The following is a 21,960-nucleotide window of genomic DNA, read 5'->3' on the forward strand; positions in this document are numbered from 1 at the left end:
TGCATTTCCTTTGGAAATCAAGGTCCCAGAGTCTGGAGGAAGAGAGGAGAGGCACAGAATCCACGTTGCTTGAGGTCCAGTGTAAAGTTTTCACAGTCAGTGATGGTTTGGGGTGCCATGTCATCTGCTGGTGTTGGTCCATTGTGTTTTCTGAGGTCCAAGGTCAACGCAGCCATTTAGCAGGAAGTTTTAGAGCACTTCATGCTTCCTGCTGCTGATGAACTTTATGGAGATGCAGATTTCATTTTCCAACAGGACCTGGCACCTGCACATAGTGTCAAAGCTACCAGTACCTGGTTTAAGGACCATGGTATCCCTGTTCTTGATTGGCCAGCAAACTCGCCTGACCTTAACCCCATAGAAAATCTATGGGGTATTGTGAAGAGGAAGATGCAATACGCCAAACCCAATAATTCAGAAGAGCTGAAGGCCACTACCAGAGCAACATGGGCTCTCATAACACCTGAGCAGTGCCACAGATTGATCGACTCCATGCCACGCCGCATTGCTGCAGTAATCCAGGCCAAAGGAGCTCCAACTAAATATTGAGTGCTGTACATGCTCATACGTTTCATGTTCATACCTTTCAGTTGGCCAACATTTCTAAAAATCCTTTTTTTGCATTGGTCTTAATTGATATTAATAATAATAATAATAATACATTTTATTTATATAGCGCCTTTCCCATGCTAATTTTCCGAGATACTGAATTTGGGACTTCCATTAGTTGCCAGTTATAATCATCAAAATTAAAAGAAATAAACATCTGAAATACATCAGTCTGTGTGTAATGAATGAATCTAATATACAAGTTTCACTTTTTGAATGGAATTACTGAAATAAATCAACTTTGTCATGATATTATAATTTTATGACCGGCACCTGTATATGATAATTTTCTATTAATAATTTTATATCTTCGGATCTTTATTTTGAAGTTATTTACTAAATGTTATATGAATAAGGATTGATAGGCTGTTCTGGTCATTTCTCATCAAAGCTTTTGTCTAAGGCTAGTGCACTGTGCATTGTTTACAGAAGTTTGCAGGAAGTTTTGTTAAGTTAATTGAAAAAATAAGATTCAATTACTCACCAAAATACCTTGCTATATGTACAGAAAGGTGGAGCTCAGCTCTATCTTGGCACCCATCCATAAACACACTAACCATTCATACCTTGGAGATAATCCAACAACTTTTCTATATGGTCCCAATTTTTATGGTTTGTGCAGATCCAAAATTAATTAGAAATAATTCAAGAGCTTCACATCTTGCAGTGACAAGTTAGGCCCTCTTCCTCCTTATGATCTGCTACCTGCTATTCCAGTTTCTTCAGTTATGAAAGAGCTTCAAAACAAAACAGTTCCGATTGTCTTGTAGGACTTTGCCTCAAACTACAGATCTCCAACTTGTAAGGTAACCTGATGCACTGTAACTGTCATGCCACCCTAACCCTAACCCTGAGTACACCAAAACTCCTACTCTCAAATATTTTGGTATGTTGAATCGAACCATCTCCATATTTTACCAAAACCATTAACTTCTGCAAATGTAGATTTCATGTAGCCAGTTTTTCATTTATTCTCTTGATTGGATGTCCCACATTTCATTTGTGGAGAATGGAATTATGTTTTTTTTTCTTCTTTTCTATTTTCATATGAATATATTCATAATTTCCCAGTTTTTGGTATTTATAAGGTTTTGGAAGTTAATGCAAAAATAGGTTGTATGACCATATATGTATATTTGTACAGAACTGCATGGTGTTTTAGTGTTCAGTGTCATCCTTTATTGCACAGTTACATGTTAACATTTTTTATTTGTATATTGTAAATACAAGTCTGCAATATAAAGTAAGAGTAAAATGAATTAAATTAGCCAGCCTATTCACTGGGCCCTTCATGACTTTTCATTTAGCCAAAGTATTCCAAAAGAAAGTTATTATCGTATCTTTGATCATGTTTTTCTTCATGAAAATGATTTCTTTAATACTAATTAAACTTTTTCAGAGGTGACATGGTGGCACTGCCACTGTCTCACTGCTCTTGAGAACTTCTATAGGTTCACAGCCTGGTCTCTGCATGTCTGGAGTTTATATGTTCTTTATATGCTCTATGTGGGCTTTTCCTGCTTCTCCTCCCACATCCCATATTAGGATGACTGATATCCCTAAACTAACCCTATGTGAACAAGAGTTCCCAAGATGCACTGTCACTCAGTCTGGGGTTTGTTCCTGCCTTGAATCCAATGATGCAGTGATAGACTTCAGCTCCCTATGACCTTATGTATTAGTGTTTAATTGTTTTCCATTAAGTGTTTTTCTGTGCATCTTTTTGTAATTTTGTTTTCCTTTTAATCATGTCAGTTTAGTATGTTATCTGTTCTGTGTTTTGTATATTGAGATTACAGGCCCAGCTAGTGTTCTCAGGCTTGCTTTTTCAGAATATTCGAAAAAGAAAAAAAAAAGCAGTTTTAACCTTCATGGCCTAGTTAACACTACGGTGTTTGAAATTGGATAAATAGATGTCTATATTTTTCATATTATTGGATTCACTGAAATTAGAATAATATATTATATAAAATAAACTCAAATAATTTAGTCCATCTAGAGATATTCCATCTATTCCATCTAGAATAGAGTACCTATTATGGTTATTTTTGAAAATTTAGCACCTTACAACAGCATTCATTTTTGTTTTTACGTGTCTGACATGGGAACTGAGCTGGAAGTCCACTGCCTTAGCTGCTAAAGTATAATGCCTTGTGCCTGATGCTGCCAGAATAGGCACTGTGCTCTTGTGACCCTTTGAACCAGACACATGTGGTGCAGAAAGTGGATGGATGAATATAATCTAGTGGTCAAATACTTAATAATAAACCTTACTAAGCTCATCGTTGTGTCTTTCCTACTGTATAGCCTCATTGGGTCCGAACAATCCATTATGAAGGTGAGAGAAGAGAATGGCATGAAATATCAGCGCACATTCCCCGGGTGCGAGATGATTGACTGGCTAATTCAAAATGGAGAGGCTGACTCCAGAAAAGAAGCCGTGGAGCTATGCAGGGCCCTTCTGGAACATGGAATCATTCAGCACGGTAGGGCATGGTAACTTACCTATGGCTGTGGTAAAAGCAGTTGATTCCAAGTAGCATTGTGCTGCTGATCTTATGGAGTCCAAGGCATTGGGTTCCTGTAGGTAATAACAAATTATTTTCTGTATCATGGTAATCACACTACAAAACAGACTTATAGCCATAGTATTCCCCCTGTAATAGAACTGCAATTGTGGGCTAAATTCAGGTATGTGTTCTTCTACAACTTGGAGCACTGTTTGTATTTCTTTGATTTGATATACTTTATTAATCCCAAGGGGAAATTGTCTTTTCCTATAACATTTAGGGATTAAAGCGCAGGGTCAGCCATTGTACAGCACCCCAGGAGCAATTGCTAAGGGCCTTGGTTAAGGGCCCGACAGAGTAAGATATCTTCTGGCATTAATGGGATTTGAACCAGCAACCTTCCAGGTACCAGTGCAGATTCTTAGCCTCAGAGCCACCACTCTATCCTAAATGATTTAGCCCTGCTGTACGTGGGAGTTGAAGATGTTGGCTATGTCACTATCATTACCTTTCAGATATAAAAAGCGATGGAAGCTTAATGGGTAATATTTATAGCAGCATTTCTAATTTGCCCACAGACAAAGAAATGTGTTTTTTGAAAAACTGTTTTGGAATCATAATTGTTCAAATTATGCAAACAAAGGTCAATGTAGAGGTCTGGATACCAAGTGGCTTCCATGTATTAAACATGAACGTGAAAACAAGAACGTGAACTATTTTATCAGCGGTTTTTAAGGTTATAAGAGGTCTAACTTTTGTTTTATTAAGTGTAAAAATACAGTCATAGTAATCTGGTTAATATGTGATTTAAAGTTTAGATCAGAGTCAATGATTACCTCTAAATTCTTTACCACCACCTTGACTTTTAAACCTAAAGGATCTAGTTTATTTCTAATACTTTATTTCTATATTTGTCAATCACTGATTTTTCCTTAGTATGACAAAATTACTACTCATTCATTCAGAAATACTACTAAGACATTGGATCAGAGAGCCAAGAGCATCAAAGTCATCAAGCGCTATCAATAAATAAAGCTGCATGCTATCTGCATAGCTACGGTAGCTGACCTTGTGTTTCAAGAAAATCTAAGTTAATGGAAGCATGTAGATTGAAAAAAGCAGCAGACCCAGAATAGATCCTTGTGGTACACCATATACAATATCATGGGTCTTCAAAGTACAATTACGTCAACTAACAAAGAACTTTGTGCCTGTAAATAAGGCAGAAAAAAGTTTAAGATGTTACCAGAGAAGCTCATCCATTGTCTAAAGTGATTTCTAAGAATACTGTGGTCTATGACGTCAAATGCTACACTCAAGTCATAGAGAACAAGAACAGATATGTAGCCTCTGTCCGTATTAAATCACAAGGCATTTACTGCGTTAACCAGTGCAGATTCAGTACTATGATTTCTTCTAAAACCTGGCTGAAATTTGTTAAGAATAAAATGTTTAATCAAAGAATCATTTAGCTGTTTGAAAACTGCCTTTGCTAGAATTTTACTTAAGAAAGGCAGGTTAGAAATCGGTCTAAAGTTTTGTCAAATATAGAGCAGTCAAGATTATTTTTCTCGAGCAGGTGTTTAACAACTGCACTCTTTAGACAGTCAGGGAAGACCCCCATACCTAATAATAAGTTCACTATATCAAGTACAGAATCAATTAGCACATTGGATACTTGGGTGCTGGGTCAAGGACGATTTAGGCTGATGTAATATATTATTTCTAATATACACTCAAGTCTCTGGCATGTTCTCATTGAATCTGACACTCTTTCTGTCTTCCAAGGTATAATAGTGCTGGATGATTTCTATGTCAGCTGTAGCTCTCACCTTAGCATTAAAATTTTCCACCTTACTGGTTACACCATTAGCATTATTAAGGAAAGCACTACAATCGGACTGATCGTTTAGAATATTAGCAAATAATGAAGATGCAGATGTATCAGAATAACATTTTTTAACAATACACTTCTCATTAGTTGTAGTTTTTAGTATTTATACATAAAATAATATGAAAAAATGGTCTGATATACCGATATCCACGAACTGCCTCAGGTCAACTTTTAATCCTTTTGAAATTATTAAATCCATGTCCCTTATGTGTGAGCTGGCTGTTGTACTGAATAAGACCAAAAGAATGCAGTACGTCCATTAATTTTCTTGTTTTTGGGTCACATTGGTTATCCACATGGAGACTGAAATTGCCTGCAATTAAGAACCTGTCACGGTTGGTTATTATAGCTACTAAGTCTGAGAATTCCTCAATAAAAGACACATTACATTTTGAATATTTATAAATAGTCAATACTAGAGACTGCAACTATCTTTGAATAACATCAGCAAGATACTCGACAGATGTGAAAGTACCAAAACCGGCATGTTTGCCGTTTAAATTGGCTCAAGTAAATACTCTTTAAATCGCTGCCTTTTTTCCCTTGATGAACTGAACTGAACAAAACTGTAATTCCTAGGTGCTGCTTCAATTAACACTGCTGCACCGTCAGCTGAGCCACGTTTCACTTAATGTAAGAAAGTCGATTTTCATATCATTGATAAGATTAATATAAAACGTCTTGCTGGTTAATGCCCTAATGTTTAGTAAAGTCACATTTAATGTCTCGGAAGAGCAGAACTGAATTTGAGTGTTACAGCCGCTTGAAATGGTAATTAAGTTATTCATGTTTATGGCACTTTATGCAGATTTTTTATTGAAACTTTGAACTGTTATTATAGTTCTAATACAGTGCACATCTATAGGTGAAATGATAATTAAGTTATTTGCATTTATACCACTTTGTCCTGTTCTTTTAGTTGAACTATAGTTTGTTGTTATAATGCTAATAGAGTGCACATCTATAGGTGTACTCCCTAAAGAAATATCACATCCTTAACACGGCATTATAGTAAACATTAGGACTAAAATTACATAGTCAAGAAAGAGATTACTGTACTTTTGAGATATTGTCGGAGAGGACCTGGGCTCCGAATCTGTTTGGATGTAGGCCATTCCATCTATACAAAAGCAGTCTCTCAAAGAAGAGGTTCCATTTGTCAATGAAGCCAATGTTTTGCCTCTCGCAGAAGGTTCTCATTCATGTGTTTAAGGCCAGGAGTCAACTATAGGTTTCATCTGATCTATGGAGCTTTGGAAGAAGACCTGATATAATGATTCTCACAGCTGGGGTCCTCTTCTTCATGGCCTAAATATGAGGATGTGAAGTTCATCTTCAGGAGTTTCGACTGTCAATATCTAATGTCGTTGACGCCAGAATGGACTACCATTGTCCCGGTAGTCCTGACCTTGAGCTCTGAAAGAACTTTTTGGGATTCTTCTTCCTACATCTTTAACTCATGCACATGGGAAATGCAACACAAATGTTTTATAGTTGGGTAATCCTAAATTCAGGTGACGCACAATCGAGTCTTCTTTAATGACCAAGTCATCACTGTCTGCAGAAATAGTGGGGGAGTGTGGAGCGTCAAAGAGGTTGTGTGTGGCAATGCTAGATTGAGGAAATGGAGATGACCTGGGCTTGTGTCAGTAGTGTGGTAGACAATAGACTTTAGGGACTTTCAGATTAGACTTGTTTGTCATTTTAGAAGAATTAAGTGGATAGGTTGGGTGACCTTTCTTGGGCTGAATGGCCTGTTCTCATGTAGATTGTTCCAGTGTTCTTTTATAGTCATGTTACCCCATCTTTGTCTAAATCTTTACAAAAGCAAATGTTTTGTTAAGGTGATACTTTAAATTAGAATACTTTTTTATGATGAGGCTCATAAACATATTGTGTGTGTTGTCATATTCTCTGGTGATCACTTTCAATATAATTATTCCTAAGAAAATAAAGGACGGACTGAATAAACAAATAAATATAAGGCCATAAAAACATTCAACATTTTTTGACTATCAGAGTTGGATGTAGTATATTGTATACATTATAAGCTTGATAAAAGAGATTAAAAAATTAAGTGTTCTCGCAGATTACCATTATTAAGTTTTTTATTTTTTTTATTTTATAAAAGAGCATGAGGACACAGGTGAAACCTCATTAAGGGCAAATATAACACAAACTTTACAAAGTTTTCTTCACATAGAAACACATTAAATAAATTAAAAAGTAGTGTTGTAAATAATAGGACTTGGCTCAATATTATTTTGTTGGTTAGGTGGTTAGGATACTTGGGCTCAATGGGCTAGGCTTGTTAAAATTGTCCTGATTTTTATGGCTCCTCCCTTTTTACTGCTGAGCTATCCATCCATTCTTCTATCCCGAAATGTTCTCACCATAAAGCACCTGCCCTGTTTTAATTTAAAAACTGCCATTAGAGTATAAACCTTTCTGGCATTATTTAAATTTTACAGAGGATAAAAGGGTGAGGTAAACTGCATCAGGAAATGGTGTATGGACCACCCTGCATTGTTGCTTTAAACATAAACTGCTTGTCTCATACAGTACATGTCTCCTCATATAAGTGCTTGTCTCTGTTCAGTTGATAGTAGCCATTTATTCCAAATTATTCTATATTAAGCCATTGCACGAAGACACAATGTATAGATAACTCAGGGTAAATGTAAGAAAGATATTCAAAAGTAGGCATACAGTGCTGTAGTACTTACAACTGCTGACTCACAGATCCAGTTCCTTGGGTTTGAATCCCATACCTGGTTTACTGTCTTTGTGAAGAATGCTTTTGGGATTTTCTCTGGGTATTCTAGCTGGGGTTTCAGAATTAGCCCTGTGTAAATATCACAGCTGATTCCAACCTTGTGCTAGGCATTAAAATTACAGGTTCTAGCTCCATACAACCCTAAACTGATTTGAGAATATTATATTATGTGAGAAAGCAGTTCTTTGTACAGGAGACAAAGGATACATGGGGTAATTTGCTACCAAACAGTACAGTATGGCTGGAAATAGTCGGTCAACTCTCAACTTCATTTACTTTAATATTGTAATTTGAAACAATTGTAAAGTTAAAAAACTGGACTGTTTAAATATAAATGTGTTATTGTTTTACCTGCAGAAACAAATAGGAGATGGGGAATCATCATGGGGCAGCTTGGTGGCACAGTGGTAGCGCTGCTGCCTCGCAGTAAGGAGACCTGGGTTCACTTCCTGGGTCCTCCCTGCTTGGAGTTTGCATGTTCTCCCCATGTTTCTGGTTTCCTCCCACAGTCCAAAGACATGCAGGTTAGGAGCATCGGCAATCATAAGTTGTTCCTAGTGTGTGTGTGTGTGCCCTGCGGTGGGCTGGCGCCCTGCCTGGGGTTTGTTCCCTGCCTTGCTCACTGTGCTGGCTGGGATTGGCTCCAGCAGACACCCATGACCCTGTAGTTAGGATATAGCAGGTTGGATGATGGATGGATGGAAGCATCATCATCATTTATTTTATTGACTGAAAGTAAGGCCTGATAATTAGGGTACCGCATTGCGTAAAGAGAGAGTGAACCATAAAAGCATCATTGACTATACATCACAGCTTTCTTGTATATCATCAGACTTTCCTACATATTGATATAATTTAAATAATTTAATCTAATTTTTATTGCTGCCCACCAACAACCTGGTTTACTACGATGGCAACATAGCCACTGTTTAATTTGTACATTCTTCTTATGCTTATGTGCTCTTACACTTACCAAATACATTCATTTTGTATTTAATATTAGGTTTATTATTTTAAATAGGATGTGTTAAGTCCAGCCTCTTGCTGATGGAATTGTTTCCAGTCCCCCGTGAACCTGTGTCGGATTAATTGGGTTTGGAACCTTCATGAATGTATTGTAATGCTTGTATTTAAGTGAACATCATTTCATGTATTCGAGCCAGCCAAGCCATTTACTGAAGAGTGGTAATGCATTTAAGAGCCCATGTAAAAAAAACCAAATACACTGCCTTAGTCATTAACATTGAAAGAATCCATGTGTCCAGTTCATTGTGCTAATAGGTCTGTTTGGTTGGCTCCACTACAAGTTTGTTGTAACTTCATACAGCTATTTGAAGTGGAAATTCACCAAATGACTTGTATTTTCTGTCCCGCAGTCCTGCTCAGACACCATTTCTTCGACAGTAATCTACTCTACCAGTTTCGTATCAACTTTCGACGGCGCAGGAGACTAACAGAACTGCTTAGTGAGAATCTGCAACCCATACAGGAATGTACTGATAGTCCCTTCTGTCTTCGCAAGCTGAACCCTGAGCCGAGCAATAGCAGTTTCCTTTCAGGTACAGTGGCAGTGTTGTGTTTCCACAAGTTTACCAGTTTGTCAGTAACTGTGTCTACATCTTTCTGTCACCTTTACTCTGTCTCTCTCTCTCTATTTGTTGATAGTTGTGTTACTGTTTGTCTGCCTTTGCAGAGGATTAACTGTAAACTTCATACTGTAATTTGCTCCCAGCTTAATACTATATGTCCTTTTGTATATACAGTATATTGCACCTAATTGGGTATCTTTTATTTTTTGAGTGGCTTCTACTTATTTAATATCCTGCACAACAGACTTAATAATTTAATCACTCCCCTTGTGTCCGTCACAATGAATGTTGTCCAGTGTACTTGCTGTAATTCCATGCTGTAATTCAAATATTTAACACATTCAGTACATCCCAGAAAGATGTAAATATATTTCTGAGTTAAAGGTACGTATGAACAAATGTGGAGTAAAATAGACCATGGAATACAAAGCAACAACCTCCTTGTTAAGATCTGATATAATTCTGGGGGATTTGCTTTGGTTTGTTATGTCAGAAATGTGTAATAAACTGTCTGAGCCAGCCTTCCAAAATGTTGAGAATGCCATAGGTGACGCACTTTGAACCGGTTTTAGGGGAATTGAGCAACTACATTTTAAAGTAATGGTCTAAATTGATGGTTTCATGGATGTAGGTTTGTTTTGTTCTGTAGAGTTAACTATACAAAAATCTACAGAATTTCGAAAGAGTCTCAAATAAGAGAGCTCTACTGTGCATCCAAATCAAGGAGGCAGTTACTGTGCCACATTTCCAAAAGATGCAAACCAACTAGTGAAGTTAAGCAGTGTGCTCAGGCAGTCAAGAAGGAAATTGTGAAATGAATGGTATAAAGTGGTTGGAGAGTCAGCTTTGTGGGGACAATCAAAGTGTATTATTGTATACTGCAAAAAGGATGAGACAGTAAAAGTAAAATGGTTTGTGGATGGCCACCCCATATACTGGAAAACTGCAGAGCAAAAAAAGAAAAACATCTTTACAGAACAGAGTTCGAAACAGAACTAAACTAACAGTGCGAGACTGGTCTATATATGTGGATGAAACAGGAATGGGTGGGATTAGGGAGGCCAAGATAGGAAATGACGTCTTCAGTAGGTGGGTTCTGGATATCGGCGGTGACATCAGTGGGTGGGTCAGATGTGACATCATTGGGAGGCATGGTCTTCACTCCGTCTACAAAGGGACAAAAGGATCACATGACAGCAGCAACACAAAGTCCACCTTTAGAAATACCACTTTTAAAGATTATAAAACATCTGTGACGATGTGGGTTCTGGCTCCACACTCCCATTGCTGTTCGGGAGCCCTTCAACCCAACACCGTCGGTAATGTTACCGATAAGCTAGTCAGTGAAGGCAATAAACATCTGAGAAAGCGGATGGTTGAAAGTGAAACAGTGCTTTTATTAAAAATCCAACAAAACAGTGTTCAATAAATAAAGTGCAGTGCTTTCATAATTCCATAAATAATCTCATAAAAGAAATGGGGAGGTTAAAACCATTAGAAAAACAATCCTTTTAAAACGAGGTTAAAACGATCAGGAAGCAGTCTTAAAAACAAACAATTGACAAACCCGGTGCCTTCATTTAAAACTAGCGTCCCTCTTGCTTCACCCATCAGGGCCCCGCAACAAGGGAGACACTCACTCTGCAGCTGACCTTCTTCCTACTACTGCTACTGCTGCTGTCAGTTGCCTCACCGGTCCTTGGCTCCGGTCGGCTCCTCCGGACAGCGACTTGGGAATCCCTTAACGGACAAGGCTCTCACGTTAGGGACACCGCGTCCCGACTCCCGCGGAGAGTCCTGCGCCTTCCCGGTCACTCCCGCCCTACAAAACAATCTTCTGCGGGGCGACCACAACCACTTCTCCCGGGTGTTGGCCAAACACCCAGGCTGCCTTCAGCTGCCTGTGAGCATTCGCTCGCTTCCTCCTGCACCGAATTGCTTGCGTTCTCTCTCCTTCCTGCTTCCAACCTCCATTTCTTTCTTTCTTTCTTTCTTTCTTTCTTTCTTTCTTTCTTTCTTTCTTTCTTTCTTTCTTTCTTTCTTTCCCTCTCATTCTCATTCCTCTTTCATTTCTCTCGCGACCGACTCGCGCTTCTTTTAAAATGAAGAGGGACCATGACAGCTGTAACGTATTAGCCACGGGAGCAATCACGGATGTGGGCAGTTCCTCACCTGTGCACTCGGTGAGAAACGCCCACACCCCGAGCGTCCCGCGGCTCGTCATGGCCCAACGCCCTCTCGCTATGCCCGCCGCGAGAGCGGGGATTATTTATTTAAAAATGAATGGTCTTTGCTCAATGAGCTGTGGACCCGCTATACCACAATCTCCCATGCACACATGTGGACAACACATTTTGATTTTCGCTACTGTGGATTTAGCTCTGCTATTTTTAGTTTCCAGTACACAGTGTTGCTTAATTCTTAAATGTGCCAATGTGGCTTAAACGCATTGTGCAAAAAGTAAAAAAAGTAGAAAAAAAGCATAATTTGACCTATGCAGCTCATTTACTTAAAAAAATAAAAAATAACATCAGAGGCTGTGATTGTTTTGCACGCTGTTCAAATGTCCAGAACCTGACCTGAGACTGTCATGTATGAGCAGTAAGAATATAGGGAATTATAATTTTGCCAGAAGCAAGTTCAAGTAAGTTTCTGAGATTGTAAATTCTATAAGTGGGTCCATGTCTGAAAGAGGATACTCTGTGGTGCCGAAAGTGTCATTCTCTCTATACCAAACAGTAAATGTTATTTCCTATTTTACATTAACTTGAATAACCAAGGACATGGAACCACTACAAACTAATATTGTGTGTCTTTTTTAATTCTGAACAATCACTTCTTCTCCTTCTCCTAACAACTGAAATGCTCTCAATTCACAGTGCATCCCAACAAGGAGATTAAAGTGGTGTCAGCTTCTCGCCGGAGCAGCGTCACATCACTGGCTGGAGGGCCCGGGAGTTACTTCAGCAACCCACCCAATCTTGGCTCACAGCCTGTGGTAGAGTGCAACCCCAAATCAGGTTGGCATTCACTTAAACTTTCCAGCTTTTTTATTTATTTATTTATTTACTTTTTTTAATGGGTTACACAAGGTGAAGAAGCTGAAAATGGGGTTGGAGGCCTCGCTATGAGCTGTAAAGCTACATATCTTGAGTTACTACCGTGTCTTACTTGCAGGTGCCCAACACTGAAGCAGAAGCTTAGGAGTGCAGCGTGGTGCCCGTCTGCCATATAAAGTATTAGAGGCATGGAGAGATCGCTCAGTTCTCCTTTACCTAATTCTGTAGTGCATTCTGTAGCCTCTTTCATTTTTGTGAGTTTTGGCAGAATTCATTCTTTCAGTGTAGTTAATGAATGACAAGATTTGCCAACGACTAGCACTCTAGGACCCTGTGCTTATATTACTGAAAAAAAGACCTGCCAAGATTAATACTTGGATAATGAATAACATAAAAACATTTCCTATGATCAATATGGTTTAGGTGACAGAGACTAGAGCCTTTTTATAATCAGAGTACACTGTATACAGGAAATTCCATTATTTATTTTGGTATGGTGCCTTGGAATATATTGAATACTGTGGACAAAAGGGAGCAGCGTCTGACGTGTACTTCAGACAGCATGGAATATAAAGTTATAAATAAAGAGAATAAAACAGTAGAGTTTAATATTGTAATTTTTTGTCATGCTATAGTATGTACTTAGATCTGACTGGAGGTTAAGATATCACCCTAGGACAGGGGTCCTCAATCACGGTCCTGGAGAGCCGCAGTCGCTGCAGGTTTTTGCTCCAACCCAGTTGCTTAATAAAAAGCACTTATTGCTAAAGTAACACTTCTGCTTCACTTTAGTGATTTTGAGCCCTTATTGCTTAATTTTGTCTTAAACAGATATTTTAATTGCTCCCTATTATCAATAACATGCAAATGACAAGAGAGAGCAGCATTTCTCCATTTAGCTTATTTACATTTACACCTGTGTGTATTTATCTGCACTATTGGGTTTAATTAAATACTTGGAAGAAAAATGAAGAGAAAAAAGTGAAGGACTGAGAATTACTCGTCCATTTTAGCCTTCAAGTCATTTGCATGATAGAAAGGGAAAGAAAATCTAGGATATGAGAATGACCTGACATAGCAGAGTTAATTTAATTTCATAGCTTGTTAGTGCTTTATTGGCAAGAAGAATTGCTTTCTAATTAAGCAACCAGGTCAGAACAAAAACCTGCAGCACCCCTGCTCTCCACGGCTCTCCAGGACCGTGATTGAGGACCTCTGCCCTAGGAGGTCTTTCTAATTCCATTCCACTGTTTAAATTTTTGTGGTTTGATATGCATCCCCAGCAATGTGATATGCTATGCCGCCACATTAGAGCACATACACTAGCAAGGCCAAGTGTTGAGAGAGGATGATTCCAGAGGTTTATTGTTATGGTCCATGCTGAAATAATGCTTCTTGGAAATCATGGTGCCAGACCCTGGCAACATGTTGAATGCTGGACTGATCTACAAGTAAGAATTTTACTGTACTTGAAAGTAAACATGACTGGTTTCAACTTCCTACCCCCATACCAGCCAGGTTCTATGTACTTGCATCTCCACCATAAACATATGCCTTGTTAGCCTTTGGCTGGTGTTCCACATACTCCTTATTGGGCAGCGTGTGAAGTATCAAAATCATTTTTCAGCAGCTATCCCACCATTCTTATTTATAAAAGAAATTTGCTCCTTGATTCTCATATAATGAAATGAAGCACCATGGTTTTGAACAGAGACATTGATATTTTTAAGCAAAGTGCATTTTTCATGCAAATGTAAGCAATATCGGCACTGAAAAAGGGAAATAGGCATCATTGATCAAGTATGACATTTAAACGAAATGACATTTTAAAAAGCTGAGATGCATTAAAACAAATGAGGCACAACAGAAAGCTGCACTTCAGCTTCAAGTTTACAGTGAAACAGCCTGTAATGCAGACAATGGCAAGAAATGCCACGTACAACACCTTTCAACATCGCTTTGCATTTACACCATTAGGCAGTTTAATGACCAATGTTTTAAGACCTTTGAACAGTGCCAGCAGCATGGTCTGGTTCATTACCCTTCATTCTTTACTTGGTGTCTAAGCAGACATTTGGAGCTTAGGGTGACAATGTGGTGTAGTGGCTATGGCTTTCAACCTCCAACTCTCACGGTGCCAGTTCAAATCCTGCTACTGCAACTAGAGTTTATAGACAACTATGCAATACTGTGATTTCTGAGCATTTTTTTTGTTTGTATAGGATTCATAAATGTTTATATCTCTAAAGTATATTATAAATGACTTTTTAAAAGTTTTTCCAGGCAATGTGAAGACTGTGAAACTGAATGCCATCACGCTTTGCTGATATATATCACGCGACATACATTCTTACAGGTTCAGAGTATGAACTGCAGTTCTATAAAGATCACTTTTCTAAGAAGCATGTGCCCTCTGTTGGATACCACTACTGACAATGTGTGACCACGAGCAAGTCGCTTCACCTGCCTGTGCTCCTGTTGGGGAAAAAAAAATAAAGGAAATGTAGCCAATTGCATTTTAGATGTTAGGTTAATTTGGATATAAGTCAGTGTAAATGTAAACTTATGATCACTGACTTGTGTTAGGTTCTTTTGCTCCCTAGGCCAAGCTTATTAGTTCGCCAACCAATCGTTCGGTAGTTAACCTGTGGTTAACCTAGGTGAATGCCTAATACGCCTTAATGTTGGCACCGGCACTGCTTATGATGAAGGCCGAACAATGTCTTCACCGTTCCTTTCTTACAGCCCTAACTTGGGCCTGGTAATGGTAGCAATAACAAATATTTTTTTTTAATATTTATTGGCTCTCTACCTGAAGGCAAAAATGCTTGTGTGCACAGGACACTTATACAAATGACCCCATCTTACATGGACTTCTTAGTCAGTAGGAGTCAGTCCTGTTGGACATTTATAGAGCTACCAGCAGTATGCAGGAAGACTTCTAAAGAATAGTGTCATGTTTTATTGATAACTACATGTAGTTGCCCCAAGCTACAAATGACATTTATTACTTTTTAATTACATTTATTTATTTTAATAATCACAGTGCTGCTGCCTCACAAATCCAGGGTCCTGGGTGTGAATCCCATGCCTTGCTGCTGCTCATGTATATTTTGCGTATTCCACCACAATATGCCTGGGTTTGCCTCCAGCTACTTTGGCTTCCCCCCCCTGTCCCCAAAAACATGAATGTTAACTTAATCTCTATTATGTTTTCTCAATTTTTCAGTGTTGAAGAGAAAAGTAACAAACGAGGAACTTCTCTCCCCTGGTGCCCCATACATTAAGAAAACAATCACAGTGAGTAATTTATCATGGACTGTGACTTTTTTCCCCCTAGGAATCTCAAGAACAGAGATTTGTTTCTACATGCTTTACAGTATTTATTAATTCTTTTTATTATCTTTAACATTTATGCATATTAACAGCTCAACTAAATCAGTAAAGCCGTGTTTCTGAGTGTGGTAGATATTTATTAAGTGGTAGTTAAGCACCCATTTTCCTCTTCTGTCTGAATAAATGTACTTCCACTACCTCCCATGAGCTACTGTATGTCATTCAGTCTTGCCAGTTATGCTGTGTTTTGAACCATAATTTTCTGCTACTATAAATTTGTTCAATGAAACAAGGTGCCAGCTGAGGATATTTGTATATTCTCATTGAAGTCCATTATCATGGCTGTCTTGTAAATATCAATTTATTTTGCTGACTAATATATGTTTGACAACTGTTTATATTTGCTCCCAGTTAGTGTCATATAGATTGCTTTGGTGACACAGTGGGCTATGCCGCTGCCTCATGGATCTCATGTCTTAGTATGAATTCCGTGTCCAGGTGTTGTCCTTTTGGAGTTTGTGCATTCCAAACATGTCCGCTTGAGTTTTTCTCTGGTACTCTGGTTTTCCTCCCACATATCCAAATATTTGCAGGTTAGTTTCTTTAGCAGTTTCAAATTTTCCCTCACTTCAATGTGAATGTGGGTGTGTGTGTCAACAGGTCCTGAGATGGACTTGTCACCTTGCCCTGGCCAGTCTACCAACCTAAATTCAGTGCTGCCAGGTTAAGCTCTGGCTCCCCACAACCCTACGTTGGATTAGGCTGGTGTGAGAATTGTATGTTTTGTTAGGGTTATATCATGTGATTCCAATGGATGGAATGTTTTCAAGAGACTAAATCATGCTTGTCAACTCAAAGTCTATTTATTATTTTTTGTAAATATTTTTAGCTTGGAGCTTGTCATTCTAACTTCACAGTTAGTTGTTTGTTTCTCAATTGGTGATCTTTAAGCAGGTTCCATCTTTGTCCACACGCTCATATTGAAGAAGTCCTTTTCTAAATAATAGCTGGGATACACTGTATTAATTCCCTTCATAATTTTAAATACTTTGTCATTCTAACCTCTAAACTGCCTTGTGCTTAAACTGAAAAGTTTAATGTGCCTCAATCTTTCCTCATAGCTCATACGTTGTACTCCTAGAATCAGTCTAGCTGCACTTCTCTGGAAGCCAAAACTGTAGACTACTTAGGGTGAGGCCTCACTCATGCAGCACAAAACTTAAATATGACCTCCTTTGACATGTGCTCTTCAAAGCAAGGTATACAACTTAACATCCGTATAGGTTTTTTAATTACTTCTTTATACCATAGATAGTGAAGAGTCCACTGTGAATCCCAGCTCCTTCTCATAAGGTGTGCCCTCAAGTTTAAAAACTGCTAATGTGCAGTGAACAGTAGGGGGTACCACCAAACTCCCAACCCCTAAACACACGCGACCCAACACAACTCCGGGTGCAAATGTAAGGATTTTTAATCCAGACAGCTCAATATAATTACAGTTACAACCAATATACAGGCTTTGTAAGTTCTCTCTCCTTCTTACCTACCGGAATGTAGCCCACTGCCTCCCGACTCTGACTCCTCCATGTGTTGCAGTGGGCTCCTGTTATGTTGGACCTGGGAGCACTTCTGGTGATGTGACATGGCCAGTTTAGAAGTACTTCTGGGTCTTAAGAAAGCCAGGGAGGTCCTCCCCTGGCAATGCACTCTATTGTCCGACAGGGACCCCTACAGGGCTACACCTCTGGGCTCCAACTTCCATCTAGCCCAACAGGTGTCCAAACCGAGACATTACATGAGAGACACTGCTGTTATAGTAGGCGATTAACTGCTCCCTGCCATCCTGTTTTACTGATTCCTGTAGTCTTCGGGCATCTCGCTCGGGATGGAAATCATAAGGTGTCCCCACTGGGTACTGCCTGCACTTAGTCCAAACTTCCATTATGGCATTCCAACCAGGTAAGGGATCAATCTCTGTCCTAGGCAGGACTCCTATTCATCCTCTGGGGCATCTATAATGTATTCAACTCCAATATTTTTACTTCATACGTATAATGATTTACTTTTAATTACGTGTAGATTGCATGTTATCTGCCTAAGCCTAAATGCTGTTCTGGTTCTTTTGTAATACGTTGGCTGATTCTAGATTAAATGCCATTCCGCCTACATTGATATCATCAACATAGTTATTCAGCTTGTTAGTCACATTCTTATCAAGATCATTTACTATCTATTGTCACATTTTGGGCTCTGAGTTGCACAAATAAAACCTAAAAAGTGTTTTTTTAAAGCAGACTTTATCCTTGGAGTTGCAGGAACAAGCTTTGAAGTCTTTCAGTAGAAAGTAAATGGGAAAAGCACAACAAACAAACCCAAGAGAACCTGACTCTTCATGTCTTCTTGAAAAGGTGTCTTCCTCTGAGCTGCTCTGCTGGAGAGGGACAGGACTGGTAGCTTTGCGATGGATCTGAAAAACAGGAGTACACCTGCCAAGGAAAGTCTTATTGTATCAGCAAGATTTTAAGACTTTACTGTGCGATATAAGAGTTGCACGTTAAGGCAGCTGACGTTCTGCTGATCCTGCAGCTTTCTGACTAATGCTTGCATGAAAACTACTTAGAAAGTGTAAGCATAGCGCTTTACTGCCCATACTTCACAATATATATTAGAAACAGCACTGGTACCAAAACGCACATCATACACTGAATGGTGTAGCTAATGTGCCATAACGTGCTTGTGTTTGACGTTACTACGGATGTCATTTCTCCTCATGTAAGGAATTTGAAAACACAGAGAGACTCTCATCTTTTCTGACCTTTTAAGAAACCTTTTTGTCATTTTCTGACTTTGATCACTCTGCTGGTGTTGTCGGGTGACTTCTTTTGTTACTCTTTTAGGCATTGATATTTCTGTGGTTTTGAGCAGAAATATTTTTGCTTTGCAATGCTTTTTGTAGTGTTGTGGTATACATTTGTACAACCTGCTCAGTATATGCCTGTGCTTGGTCTCCTTGGGTCAGAAGAACTAAGTAAGGTCTTGAAGAGTTGACTGTGAGGCTTCTACTTTTAGGTCCTATTTCAGGTAAATATTTCAGGTAACGTGACGCTGTATTCGGATTCAGCGGGTTAGAAAATGGATGGATGGATATTTCAGGTAAACACTGAGCCAGTTAAAGAATTCGATCACAACACCCTCTCTTGAGTTTCCCTCCTAGTCACAAGTTAGATGTTGGCTATCTATTAGCATATTCTGTGCCTCCTCTTTATTGTTTTATTGTCCCTGCTTTGGTAGCAACATTTACATTTCATTTTAGGTATTACTATACCTACTGTATCTGTTATTGAATCTGTCTATTGTAGTTCCAGTTTTGGGGGGCAGACATGGAGCACAAGGCAAATACCAGTTCTAAATGCAGCGCTAATGTATTCAAGGACTCACCCACACTCAATCAGATCGGGCAAATAAGACAAAACAATGAATATCTTACTCACATCTTTGGGATGGATGGATTAAACCATGCATAAAAGTGGTATTAATATTCAGAGTTCACATAGACAGATTCCAAAGTGGGACTCAAACCAAGGCTTTTTTTGTGTGTGAATGTTTTAAATATATGATTTAAGCATATCTTTGATTTTCATGATAATAAAGACTTGGAATGAAAGCATATACAAATAATATGAGAATAACAAGTGATGGAGACTTGCAAACCTATGCTCAGCGTGTAGCTTTTGTCTTAAAAATAAGAAGTGCTATTTTTACCTCAGCCCATATTATTAATTTTTGCTGGAGTGTGGAGAGATTTCACCTCATTGCACTACGCCTGCAGATATTTTAGAGTGGGCTGGTGGGCAAGAGATAAACAGAAAAGAAAACAATGAATATGGTTATCTGCAAAATCTCAATTTCAGGGTCTTTTCTGACCATCACCCATTTTTAAAGGTCACTTTAATTTTATTTATTTATTTCTTTAAATTCAAATTCAAAACAGTACTGACAGGTATGTGACACCCAAACCAGCTGGACTAGAAGAGTGAGTCAGACTCTCTGAACATCATGCTCTGTTGCTGAAATCTGTTTATGCAACAAGCTGTTCTTATGCTTTTAGGCAGCTTGCATTTGCAGTATCTCAAGAGAGTCTGGCACCATTCCCAGTGTTTATTAGGTAACACACACTGGGAGGCTCTCAACCTGCGGAACAGTATTTGTAGGAAAAAATTAACTGAACAAGCAGAAGAACAGGGTTTTGTTACTAATTTCTGCTTCATTTCATCTTTGCAGTCGCACGCATCTGTTTAAATACGTTAGCCATGGCTACACAATGGAGTGTGTATACCTCTCTTGTGTTTTTTATCAAATAATTTACCAGTCGGTTAGGTTTGGCCATTCTGTTGTCATTCAGGGTGCAGTCACTACAACAGCGCCATCTCCTGTTACAGCAATAATATTGAAACTTACATTAAATTGAGTAAGCCACTTCAGGAAATGGATGGATAGATTATTTAATCCATAAACTGTAGATTCTTTTTTAATCTATTAAGTCTGCGTTATTACACAGTGTGAGAAGTGCAGTATATAGTGTCATGTTCACTTCTTCCTTGAAACATTGTTTTGTAACAAGAATTATTAACTAAGCAATCAAAAGAAAGAAGCTTCGTTGTCTTTAGTGTAACATTGCTTACTAACTAAGTTAACACGGCTGTTATCGTGTTAAAAACACATGGCTAGCATGTTAAATAATTCCACCCAAGACAAGGCAGCTTTTTGTGGCCCCCTTCCCACACCTTCCTCATCTGCAACCCCCTATATCCTTACTAGGCATGAGATGATGCATTTAATTCACATACAATGCTGTGTATGTTTTGTGATACAACTTCATAATACTATTCTACCACAAAGCAGAACATCTTTAGGGAAACAAACAATATAATAAAAATAAATTTTGAAAAAATTTTAAAGTAAAAAGAGAGGATATTTTAAAAACAATAAAATACATTTTTTGATTCTTATGTTTCACAAAATACATGTATGTATGTATGAATGTATGAGTATACGAGCGTATATATATATATATGTATATATATATATAAATATATATATATGTGTAAATATATAAATATATATATATACAGTATATATACAATAATTCAAAAGGGGAGAACCCTGTAGAGGCTTGTGGGACTTCCCAATAGGCAAAAAGGAAGAGGGGGAGAAGTTGATCCCAATTCCTTCCATCCTCGTTGAACACCTTACAAAGCATTTGTTTGAGAGTCTGATTAAATCTCTCTACCAGACCGTCAGTTTGAGGATGATACACCGTGGTCTTTAGCTGATTTATTTTAAGTAACCTGGCAGTCTCCTTGTACGTCTCCGAGGTAAAAGGCGTTCCTTTGGTCTGTCAGGACTCCCTTAGGGATGCTGACTCGTGCAAAGACCCCTACCAATTTCCGTGCGATGGCTTTAGAAGTACCTGAGCGCAACGGAACAGCTTCGGGGTATTTGGTAGCACAATCCACGAGGACTAAAATGTATTTGTGTTCTCAGGCTGAAGGTTCTAGGGGCCTGAATAAAACGACCCCAATTCTGTGAAATGGGACATCAATTAGGGGAATAGAAATGAGAGGAGCACGGTCCTTCCTAGGAATTTGTCTCAATTGACACTCCGGACAGGAAGTGCAAAAGCGATGAACCTCCTCATTGATTCCCGGCCAATAAAAGCGGAGCTTGATCTGCTCCAGAGTTTTCGCAGTGCCCAAATGGCCACCTAGGAGGTGGGCATTTGCTAACTCACAGAGCTGCTGCCGGAAGCAGTAGCAGTAGCCTTTGCTCCTTTCCGTCATGCTCTGCTACGCAATACAGAAGGTAATTTTCCAAAACTAAGTGAGGACCCTGTGGCATCGACTGGTGAGTGTGCTAGTCGCTGACCAGAACCACTGCATTTTTGGCAGGCTTAAGGGAATCGTCATTCCACTGCTTTTAAAAGAAGCTGGCGTCTCTTTAAATTGAAACTGCAAAAGGGAGAGAGGGTCCAGGCCGACCTCAAGGGACGTGGTTCCTCCCGTTTCGTCTTGGCGCTGGTGGATGACGTATCGGCCCGCGACGGTCCAGGAGTTGCCACGTCACTCTCCGCTGGCTGGTTACACGGTGTGAAGTCAGCTTTAAATGCCTCATCCCCATCTATAACAAG

At 38.9% G+C, this 21,960-nt stretch overlaps 1 protein-coding gene across 3 annotated transcripts in view; it reads left to right on the forward strand.

Annotated features, from left to right (window-relative positions):
- deptor (DEP domain containing MTOR-interacting protein) overlaps positions 1-21,960 on the forward strand; it is a 56,292-nt gene that overhangs the window by 17,869 nt on the left and 16,463 nt on the right. For all 3 annotated transcript variants that reach the window (XM_039735364.1, XM_039735365.1, XM_039735366.1), the window contains exons 4-7: positions 2,917-3,095; positions 9,166-9,348; positions 12,258-12,398; positions 15,667-15,737. In XM_039735364.1, coding sequence (XP_039591298.1) covers positions 2,917-3,095; positions 9,166-9,348; positions 12,258-12,398; positions 15,667-15,737 — 574 coding nt within the window. The remainder of the gene's footprint in view (positions 1-2,916; positions 3,096-9,165; positions 9,349-12,257; positions 12,399-15,666; positions 15,738-21,960) is intronic.

The sequence above is a fragment of the Polypterus senegalus genome, chromosome 14, assembly GCF_016835505.1.
Source record: "Polypterus senegalus isolate Bchr_013 chromosome 14, ASM1683550v1, whole genome shotgun sequence".
Classification (NCBI taxonomy): domain Eukaryota; kingdom Metazoa; phylum Chordata; class Cladistia; order Polypteriformes; family Polypteridae; genus Polypterus; species Polypterus senegalus.